We start from the raw sequence: 12,070 nt of genomic DNA, 5'->3' as shown, positions 1-12,070 counted from the left end.
CACAAAATTGAAGAATAAAAATAATTTAAATATAATATTTTATTATAATATGTTAAAATTACAAAAACTTGAATATTTTTTCTACAAACTTCAGTTCTAGTTCAGTCCAATATTTATCAAATTATATACAATAAACCAAAAAAGTTGAATATTTTGAATCTGATATTTTTTTACAAAGAATCAGAAGATTGTTGATATTTAATAATAATTTTTTAGAATGGACTCCTCCCATATGTATACCACAATAAACACCCATAAATTCACTTTAATATAATTATTTAAAGTTTTAAAAACAAAATTGAAGGGTAAAAATAATTTAAATATATTTTTTATTGTAATAATATGTTAAAATTACTAAAACTTTAGAACTAAATATTTTTTCAACAAAATTACTTAGTTCTATGTAATATTTATCAAATTATGTACAATAAACCAAAAAAGTTGAATATTTTAAAGAAAAAGATTTTGTACTTTTTTGTCGATTAATAATTTCTGATATTTTTTTGATGAAACAGAAATGGTACTTTTTTGTCGATAAAAAAATCTCTGATATATTTTTTACAAAGAATTAGAACATTGTTGATATTTAAAAATAAATTTTTAGAATGGACTCTTCCAAGTGTATACGACAATAAAGACCCATAATTCATTTTAAAATAATTATATAAAGTTTTAAATACAAAATTCAACGGTAAAATTAATTTAAACATTTTTTTATCATAATAATATGTTAAAATTACAAAAACTTGAATATTTTTTCTACAAAATTATTTAGTTCTATCCAATATTTATCAAATTATGTACAATCTGATAATTTTTTCACAAAGGAACAGAAAATTATGGATATTTGAAAATAACTGTCTAGAAAAGCTTAATTATTTGAAAAAAAAATGGAACCTTACTAACGATTTATAAAAAATTTTTAATAAACGAATATTTTGTGTTCAAAATTATTTGATTTATTTATGGTCAAAAATAATAAAAAAAACACAGCATTTTGGAAAAAAAACCTGATGAGGTTTACGACGGTAAATTCGTCCCAATTTTTTCCAAAATATATAAAAAATATTGGAAATCACAAAATAAATTAAACACCCTAAAATAAAAATTAAGTTTTTATTACATTACATCTTAGTAATTGGTTTATATTATAAAATGTACTCAAAATTATTTATAAAATATCATTTATATTTAATAAATATAATCCGTCCAAGTAATTAATGAAACTACAACTTTCAAAAGATTTTTATTAACAAGTAATTTTTTAACAATTTTGTGACACTGTTGTGGAAATTTTCATTAAGTACATTGCTTTCTAATATGAATAGTTTTCTGCTTGTAATGTTAAATGATCATAAAAGTGATTAATTCTCTAAAATCATAATTATCTAATCTCTATTCAGTCATTTTTATCTCTGAAATAAAACTATCACACATTACGGACGTGTGTAAAAAATTGGTCAAACAAAAACATGGGTTGTATTAAAAGTAATACAAGTTTTATTTTTTTATTAGTACTATATAAAATTATCACAGCTATTTTAAAATACAAACAACAAATCAAAGTAATCACTATTTTAACTCATAGGTGTATATATGAAAATATCAATGTATTGCTAAATAATCACAGTAGTCCATCTCTCAAATGTTTTCGAAAAGTTTTGATTTCTTTGTGAAAATTCCAGGTGTATGAAATAAAAATTAAAATTTTTCATTTACACGTTTACTTTTGGCCGCTTGATATGTATCAATGTCTTGCCAACTAACCAGTGAGTTGTCATAAAAGTAAAAAGTGTTAGGAACCAAAGAAGTTTAATATTTTAAGAAGTTGAGTCTATAAAACTTTTGGCACTTATGCATTAGTAGCAATACTGGCTTTTCTCATGTCCTTCTTACTTGTAAACCAACTGGTCAAACCTATGACTATATAAAGAGCTCCCACTACTATAAAGAAACACCCATAAGTAAAATACTGATCTCTGGGTCCAAGTGCAAACCCTACGTTCTTCGTGACCACAACCGCAGTCAACACGGATTGAAAAACTAAAGCTACAAACGTGGTTATGCCGAATACCAAGCCGTAACCGTCTTCCGAAATGTGCTTGGCGATTTCTGAGCTGGCAATGGTGATCATAAAATGGAAAAATCCCCCGAAAACTATATAGCAAACATAGCAAATGAAAATGCTTTCGGTTTGTGAGATATACAGCAATATAAACCCTTCCAAAAGCCCCACAATAGAGATAGCCAAGTCACCCTTCATGGGCCAGTCGACGTTCAAAACGCCGCCGAACAGGGCACCCAAAAATCCCAGAACTGTGAGGATGGCTTCCACGGCACCGTTGTAGCTGGTCTCTTCGTCGTCTGGCTGAATGACAGCCCAGAGTGGCTGCATGTAACTCTGCACTTGGAGGTACCCGCAGTAGGACAACGTCCACCACAGCGACCATTTTATGACGTAGATTTTCGAGAAGGAGCTCACGAAGTGCGTTTTCATCTTTTCGAAGGCGTCCTTCGTTTTCTCGCTGGCGGAATGATGGCGGATTGCTTCCTGGTGAAAGTAAATGCTTTTGTCCGCCGACGGCAGGAAAATCGACCAAACTGTGGCAGATATCACGGCTGGAATACAAATTTATATTAATTAATTAAGGGAATAACTTGAAGGAGTGACTGATTGTGATTCACACTTGATTGTCAACTTTTACATCAACGACATTCGTTTGACTTTTTTCTTTTATTGCCATTCATAGTGCTAAACTATGTATCAGTAAATTCTTGATTAATTCATGATTGTTATTTAATCAATGTCCCCATAAATGTCTGGGAAAAAATTCGAAATTGCCACCGAGTACAAAGCAATCGAATTTCGCTGTATTTTCAATTAATCATTTATATGATTTGGAAATTCGTAAGACTAGTATTCCACCTCTCATGAATATTAGAATTGGCGGTTTAACTATCGACTTTTGTTATTAATAAAATATTCATTGCTTTAAAATTTAATGCTCAATTCTTGGATCAAATGAATAATTAGTGGATGTTTGTTGTTTTGCAATGTAAATTGACTCAACATTAAAAACAATAAAAGTGGTAACATGTACACCTTCCATGTCATATTATAAATATTTGCTTAGTAAATCAATATCAAAATTATTATTGCATGAGCACAATGCAGCACGGCAAATCAAATTAATCTTTTTCATGGATTGACGAATAGCAGCAACGTCGATTCCAATCCCGTCACACAATGACTAATTGTTTTTAAACTTTTACTATCACGTCATGGTCGATTCTTCCATAAAAAATGTTAGACAATAGGATTTTAAATATTCATAATAAAATTTAATCCCAAAACCACAGACAGTCATTTTGATTATGTGGGATAAAACGAATCATTGCATAGGTTGAAAGATAACAGTGTTGTTTTCATAACTTTAATTACCTTTATTACCTGTTATTAACAGCAGTAACTTTGGCTGCAATAAAAACGAATTAATAATAATCACACATGGACTATTAGCCCGCGTTAATTTAGACAATAGCATGTCAAGGATGTAAAAATCAATAGCAATCACTGGTGTTAAAAAATTCGTGACTGTGCTTTCTTATAAAAATATTGGGGAAATCATTAAATAAACAGCACTTAATCGATTTCCGACTGATGGTGGTCACGACAAATTGAATTCTCACCGGCGAAACTAATGTAGTTCAGGTCCCTGTAGTTCATGGTGTCCGAAGAGACCAAAATTTGAGCAAGCACCCCGGACAGCGCACGTCCACCTAAGATCGCAGCCCTCGTATGGGATGTCACGAGTTGATAATGTTCCTTGTCCACTTTGGCGTAGATGTAGGTGTAGTAGGCCACTTCAGTAGCCATGAATGTCCCATACAAAACCTAAAAATTTGAAGCATTAGATACAATTGTTGACCAGATCATTAACGAGATTGAAATTCGTCTAGACGTTGAGCCTTAAACATCTGTCGTGGAAAAATAACGTAATTGAAAACAGTCCGACCTAAAATTGCATTATTAAGACCAAATATTTTTTTTGTAATAGTTTCGCAGAAAACGATAATTAAACTTATCGATTGGTTGGTTATTAAATTATTAATTCGTGTGCTTAATCGAAGAAGTCAGATAAAAATTTCCGGTTAATTTTCTTCTGAACATGAAATATTGATGTAATTTCGGACAAATGGTTTGTTTTATTTGTATTTTATATAAATTTAAGCACGCAAATGCTACATGCCTTGTAGGTTGTTCATAAATAATTATTGGACATTTGCGATAGGGAATTCTCTGGAAAATTGTTTTCAGAATTTAAAATAACGTATGGGTATCGTGGTTCGGTGTTAATTGTTTGGAGTACAGAAAATAATCACCATATAAAATTTCATATTTGTGACAGAAATTTAATATGTTTATAATAACAATTAATAATCGTTTCAAATTCGGCTAACGGGGTATAAAATCTACTTAATATGTATGTTTAAGGTAAATATAGTATTTATAGTAACTAGATATGAACGTTATCAAGTATTTAAAAACAGTTATAGTCATAATTATAGCAACTCATTAAAATATATTAATAATATAAGGAGTACTAATTGTTGTGTCTACTATTCAACTGGCCAATTTAATTTTATTCTTCTAATGGTCATAGACAAACTGTATCATGGGCTGTAAGAAAAATGATAATTCAGTCTTCCCAAGACCAAGAGGATCACAAGAGTTTAGAAGGGAGGAGAAAGGAGAAAATGGGACTTGCTGAAGTTTAGTTTAAGGACTGAGAAGTAGGTTAGAGGATGGGGGTTTGTTTGGCTAGAAATTTGTAAAGAAAACCCTGCTTTCTACTGAAAATATAAAGAACTGCTTTCGATTTACTCAGGACTATGTCGTCGGGACCAAAAAGAAGTGGAGATGGATAGATTTTGGTACCCACAAACAGGGTGGTGGTTTAATTAAGGTATGGGAATGCTTCTCTGCTTCTGGCGTAGGCCTCCTTCATCGTATAGAAGGACTCATGGATGGATTTATGTACAGGGATAAATTAATCAACAATTTGCTTTCACATATTGAAGAAACGATGCTGTTAAATAATGTGTCATATATTCGGTGAATAGTCAAGTCTATGCCTTGGAGATGCGCAGAAATTATAAAGCAAAAAGGATATTATACAAAGTCTTAAATTAAATTAAACGTCTCATTTAGTCAATAAAAATTATTTTAACAGTCCCATTTAAGTAAAATTTTAAAAAGTTGTTACAATAACTGTATATTTTTTAGTATTTCAGTCGAAATAACTCTCGACATGGGTTTACCAAGAAAATATTAGTTTGCACAATAGAGTATACAACAACATTAGTAAATTAAAATTATTTTAACAGTCCACTTTAAGTAAAATTTTAAAAAGTTGCTATAATAACTGTATATTTTTCAGTATTTCTGTCGAAATAACTCTCGATATGGATTTGCCAAGAAAATATTAGTTTGCAGAATAGAGTATACAACAACATTAGTACATTAAAATTATTTTAACAGTCCATTTTAAGTAAAATTTTAAAAAGTTGCTATAATAACTGTATATTTCTTAGTATTTCAGTCGAAATAACTCTCGACATGGATTTGCTAAGAAAATATTTGTTTGCTGAATAGAATATACAACTACATTAGTAAATTAAAATTATTTTAACAGTCCACTTTAAGTAAACTTTTAAAAAGTTGCATAATAACTGTACACTTTTTAGTATTTCAGTCGAAATAACTCTCGACATGGATTTACCAAGAAAATATTAGTTTGCAGAATAGAGTATACAACAACATTAGTAAATTAAAATTATTTTAACAGTCCATTTTAAGTAAAATTTTAAAAAGTTGCTATAATAACTGTATATTTTTCAGTATTTCAGTCGAAATAACTCTGGACATGGATTTGCCAAGAAAATATTAGTTTGCAGAATAGAGTATACAACAACATTAGTAAATTAAAGTTATTTTAATAGTCCACTTTAAGTAAAATTTTAAAAAGTTGCTATAATAACTGTATATTTTTTAGTATGTCAGTCGAAATAACTCTCGGCATGGATTTGCCATTAAAATAAACTTTGTAACTATTCCAATAAACCGTGGTAACACCTCCACTTTGATTGGGCATGATTTACGCACAAAATTTGGCAAGCTCCCGTTTACGAAAATATATTTTTTTTTCAATGTTAACAGCTTCCAAGGTAGCGAAACTTTTCTCTGAAAAATAAAATATGCATTAACGTAAACAAGCCTGCATTTATTCGCAACGCTTATTAAAATTGCAACGGCCAGTAAATAATTAAGTGCGAAAAATTGACAGATTGTGTTTGTGCTGAGCAATTTAAACATAAAATTGTCATGACAACACGTCATAACGAGGGGTGTACGATACTAGTAAATTTTCTGACACACTTTCGGTGACCCCGTTTAGAAAACTGCGTTAATAAATAATTTTCTTTTACTACGATTCACGTCGTGGTAAATTCGATTATTGAGAAAATTAATATTCATAAATGTTTTCCGGTTTAAATGATGGTTGTTTTATTGGGAATGTGTAATTATTATCAATTGTTATCATTTATGTAATTATTACGCGATGCACAGGGTGACCCAAATTACTTAAATTTGGCTGTTATTAAATAGAGAGAAATTGTTTTTTTTTTAAACGTTGTTTGATATCTTTGATTTTTAACGAGGCAAGTAGCTAATATTATCTAAAAGAATTTCTGTAGATAAGATTTATCAAAATGAAAAAAAAATGGTTAACGAATTTATTAAATTTTAATAATATATATAATATATATATATATATGCAGGAGACCTTCACCAACTCATTCATTAGAAGTTTTTTGGAGAAAGGAACAGGTATTAATATTAAATTTTTATAGCAATTGTAGTTTGACTGCTCTAATTTATTTTGAACAAAATTAAATTTTCGTTTTCGCAGGAAGTAGTATCAATCAATTTTATTTTTAGTTTTAGATAAATTTTACATGCTATTAGAAATAAAATGGCTATACCATGTCCTATACCTAAACTCAATAGTTTTTGAGCTATTAATTTTTTTCCAAAAATTTTGAAACATTGATGGTCTAACTAAAATGTCTGTAAAGCCAACAATTTTTAATTATAAGAAATCATTATGAATACTCCCAAATATTATACAAGGTGATCGTTAATTTCATGTAATTTCTTAAAACTTCATAAAATATGTATATTTTTATATTACATTAAAAGTTATACTTTTAGAATGTATTTTTTTTCATCTTTCTTTAACAAAATTATATAGAAAAATATTAATTCCCATTTTTAATTTATTAAATTTTAATAAAAAACATTCTTGAACTAATATTGTAAAATGTTACATTAAAAGTTGTAAAACTTTTATCTATTTAACATATTTAATAAATTTTAAAAGAAGATTTTACCAATTTTATTGATTTATTGTATTAAATTTTAGTCTTTAATTATGAAAAGACAATAAACTATTGTTTGTAGTGTGATTTTATTTTATGTAAAAGCTACACTAAAATATATAAATAAAACTTACATTTAAAATATATAAGATTGTTTTACTTATAGAATCTATTTTTTTCATTCTTCTTTAGGGAAATTATTATAATTATTTAATAAGTCTAAACGAGGATTTTACCAATTTTATTGATTACTTAAATTTTAGAGCCATTAATTATGAACGTTTGTAATGTGAGTTTGTTTTAAGAAAAAACGACACTACAATATATAAATAAATATTACTTTCAAAATGTATAAGATTGATTTTGTTATAGAATATATCATTTTCCTTATTAATTATATAATTAAATATTAACTTACATCCTTAATTTATTCAATTTATAAAAAATTATATAGAAAAATATTAATTCACATTTTTTATTCATTCAATTTTAATAAAATATTAATTTATTTAATATCTATATAGGGAATATTTTTATGTAAATCATTGAAATGATTATTCACACACATTGTTATCAGATACAACATTTATCAGATAATATTAATTAAATTCCAACAACCAAATTCATCGAACACATTATGTTTTTTTATAATTAATCACAAGAGTGATAACGAAGATATTGGATATTTGATTTGATTATAGTTTGTAGTACAATTTAAAATATTTACTATTCGTTCTGACCGACCGAAAAACGTGTCCTTCAACTTGCTGTTCGATTTCGGCGGTGTTAAAATATTTACGATGATTTCATCTCTGTTACACGGACAGTGGAACTCTAATGCAAATCACGAGACACACAAAAAATGTATTATTTTTAAAAGCAGATAAATATTTATGGCGGTGTAAAAACATTTGTGTGGGACATTTAATTTATTGTTTTTTTAATAATATATATTGTATTTAATAATTACAAATCAATAAGAACAACGATCTGGTTTTCTTCGAGTTCACGAGTTTATCAAATAACCATAATTATTAACAACGATGTTAATCTACCAGTTTACTGTCTATATATTTTGTAATTGGGGAAATAGTTTTGTAAGTTGTGTGTTCTTTTATATTATTACGTTGTGTGTAATAAATATTTTGCCAGCATCAATATTTATGTACGTATTACATTTTATGTTAGTACTATAAATAATTTTATTTACTGAAAAAATTTTCCAATTATTTAATACGGAAACTGGCCCACTAAGTAAACAAATTAATAAAGTAATAAAACGATTTACTGAAACACTTTGGAAAACATAACAATTTTAATCATGTACATAATTTTTAATTTTCCAAATATAACATTAATTAGTGTACTGTAATTCAATTTGTAATAATAATTATATATAATAATAAAAAATTAGTTAGTTATCATTTGAGGAAAATATTATTTTGTTTTCTTTCAACAAATTAGTTGATTTCATTAAAACTAAGAGCCAGAATTTATTAAAATAATTTAAATGCATTCTTATCTCTAATCAATCTTTAAATATTTGAATTACACAAGTTAAATAAGGAGATTTATTCAAATCTTCAAAACTAATTTATATTATTTATTTATTATATTATTTATTGTTGAATTTTGTAAAGTTTTTAAAGTAAAATATTCTAAAGCCAATTAAATTCATTAATTAAAATAAAATAGATTTAAATTAAACGTTATTAAATAACTTTTAAATTTCATGATTTTTAATTTTTTGAATGTTTTGTAATTTAATTTTGGATTTTCAAAAAAGTTAAATATGTAATGGAATATTCGAATTATTAAATATATCAATAAATTATTTATATAAAATTCTAATTTTGATTATTTGAATTATTCGAATTGTATTAAGATATTTAATCAAAACCTTTATTAAAACCAATTAAATTCGTTAATTGAAATAAAATTTATTATATTATTTAATACTTTTAGCATAAACTGATTTTATTATATTTATCTATTATGACATAATATCATACAATTAAATGTTGAAAATTATTTGAAGTAAAATTTCTTAAAGAAAGTTAAATTTAAATTAAATTAATTAATGATTTTTTAATTTTTAAAAGTATTTTAATTTAATATTTGAATATTCACAAAGTGCAATATTAATCAATTAACTCCATTAATTAAAATAAAATAAATTTAAATTAACTGTTTATAAAAAAATTATAAATTTGAAGATTTTTTAATTTTTAAAAATATTGTTACTTAACATTTCAATATCAAAAAAGCTAAATATGTATAGGAATATCTGAATAATGAAATATTCCTATATTTAATTTTATAAAATTGAAATTATGAGTATCTGAACTACTCAAATTGAATAACAAGATTTAATCGAAACCTTTATTAAAACCAATTAAATTCGTTAGTTGAAATAATATAATATATATTTAAATTTCAATACTTTTAGTATAAACTAATTTTATACTATTTTTTTATTATGGCATAATATTATACAATTAAATGTTCTAAAATTTTTTAAATAAAATATTGTACTACAATATTTAAATTTTTCAATAAAATATTTTTATAAAATTCAAATTATGAATGAATATTTTAATTATTCAAATTTAAAAATGAGTTTTAACAAAACGTTTAATAAAACGAATTTAATATGTTAATTAAAATAAAATTTAATTAATTCCAATAATTTTAGTATAAACTTATTTTTATTATTTATTTATTAAGGTACATTTTATAAATATATATTTCGAAGTAAAATATTCTAAAGCCAATTAAATTCATTCATTAAATTTAAAAAAAAAAAAATAAGATGTTCAAAAAACTAAATTTTAAGATTTTTTTAATTTTTATTTTAACTTATATATTTGAACATAAATTATTTTTATAAAAATCGAAATATGATTTGATTTTTTGAATAACGAAATTTAATTATAGACGTTTAAAAAACATGTTTTAAGTTCAAGATTTTATATTTTATTTGTATTTTATACAATTAAAAATTGTATAATTTTGGATGAAAATTAATCAAAAATTCAAATAAATGGTCCTAAAATTCGAATTATAAATATTTGATTTATTCGAATTGAATGATAAATTTAATTAAAACCACGATAAAATTAATTAATTAATTAAAATAAAATAAATTTAAATTAAATGTTTATAAAAAAACTTGCATTCTTAAAAGTATTTTGCATTGGAATATTGTAATAATGAAATATTTAAATGAATCATTTTTATAAAATTTGAATTGTGACTATTTGAATTATTCAAATGAAATGACGTGCTTTAACCATAACCATGATTAAAGCCAATTAAATTCCTTCATTGGAATAAAATAAATTTAAATATTAAATGTCAACACTTTTATAGTATAAAATAGTTTTATAACATTTATTTAGTGTGATGTAATATTACACAATTAAACGTTCGACAAACTAATTGTAAGTAATACAAAGTGAATGTTTGATCTATGAGTTGGACTTCGCAAATGATAAATGCAATTGATTGAATAAACCAATTGTTTACCCAGTTCACGCTTTTATCTGCCAATTGATTCACTCTAATTAGGAGATAAAAATAAATGACGATTCGTTAAAACGTCGTCAAATTAGGTGCCTCGTTTTCAACACCATAATATACAGTTGCAACACGTAAAATCAACAAATGACTCAAGTTTCTAAGCACGTTTGCCCAGTTACGATTTTGAAGACGTAACTTTGGCGCCAAACCCCAATTTCAAATCAAATCCGACTTACTTCCAAAATCTGCAACTCCAACAGAGTCTTGCTCCAGAGCAGCATGCCCCAGACTGCGATGGCAGAAAGTCCACACACCACGATCAGCGGCTTGTATCTGCACAGATCGGTGATCAAGAACACGACGATCAGCTGCGCCAAATAGGCATAGGTGCCCACCGGGTAGACCTCCTGGGTGACCTGTGCATCGGTGACGTTCCTCCACCGCGTGTCCACCAGGAACTCGTAGATGTAGGGCTCCGACGGTCTGATCTCCTTCAGGAAGCCGAACAGGCACAGCAGCAGCGAGATCTTCAACCATTCCTGCATGGTGGATTATTATGTAATTTCTCGTGTACGGGGGAGCGTTTTTTCATTCACAACTCGCCGGTGTGTCGGTGCGCTTCGGCCGTCGGGCACATTTTATGTGGTGCTGCGTGGACGCGCACTGGCGGACTCCTGCCGGAAAGTTTGTTGCGATTCATTTTGTGGGTTAGGACGGGTGCATGTCTCCGTTTTGACTTGCGTAGTTTGGAGGTGAACGGAGACACACGGGAGGAGTGATTCACGCAGATAAACATCTTTGAAGTAACCTTTGGGGTTTTGAATAAAAAAAAGAGCGGATACAAATTCCACGACGTTCTTTGATAATTTCGAATGTATCGCTTTTATGTGCAGTTTAGTCCGGATTTATTATTTATTCTGGCGCACAGAGGTGTCGTTGCATCTGGTTGAGTTTTATGGTGTAATATTGGTTGCATAACAATCAAGCGTCAATATGTGACAGTTATTACTATTTTCAGCTGTTTAACCTATAAAAAAATTGGTTACGAAACATTGTTTAATTTTGTCTCAAGTACAAATTTGCAAGAAGACATAAGTGTTTGATA

The 12,070-nt window shown here is 27.0% G+C and overlaps 1 protein-coding gene across 1 annotated transcript; it reads right to left on the bottom strand.

Annotated features, from left to right (window-relative positions):
* Positions 1-1,227: 1,227 nt before the first annotated feature.
* On the bottom strand, positions 1,228-11,770 carry LOC109601688 (thiamine transporter 2). Its single transcript, XM_020017956.2, has 3 exons — positions 11,202-11,770; positions 3,691-3,895; positions 1,228-2,619 (listed from the first exon to the last, which is right to left on the bottom strand). Exons 1-3 carry the CDS (start codon positions 11,508-11,510, stop codon positions 1,853-1,855), a joined length of 1,281 nt encoding a protein of 426 aa, XP_019873515.1. The 5' UTR covers positions 11,511-11,770; the 3' UTR covers positions 1,228-1,852.
* Positions 11,771-12,070: the final 300 nt, after the last annotated feature.

Source organism: Aethina tumida, chromosome 4 (genome assembly GCF_024364675.1).
Source record: "Aethina tumida isolate Nest 87 chromosome 4, icAetTumi1.1, whole genome shotgun sequence".
Lineage (NCBI taxonomy): Eukaryota > Metazoa > Arthropoda > Insecta > Coleoptera > Nitidulidae > Aethina > Aethina tumida.
This window is presented reverse-complemented; position numbering and strand designations above follow the sequence as displayed.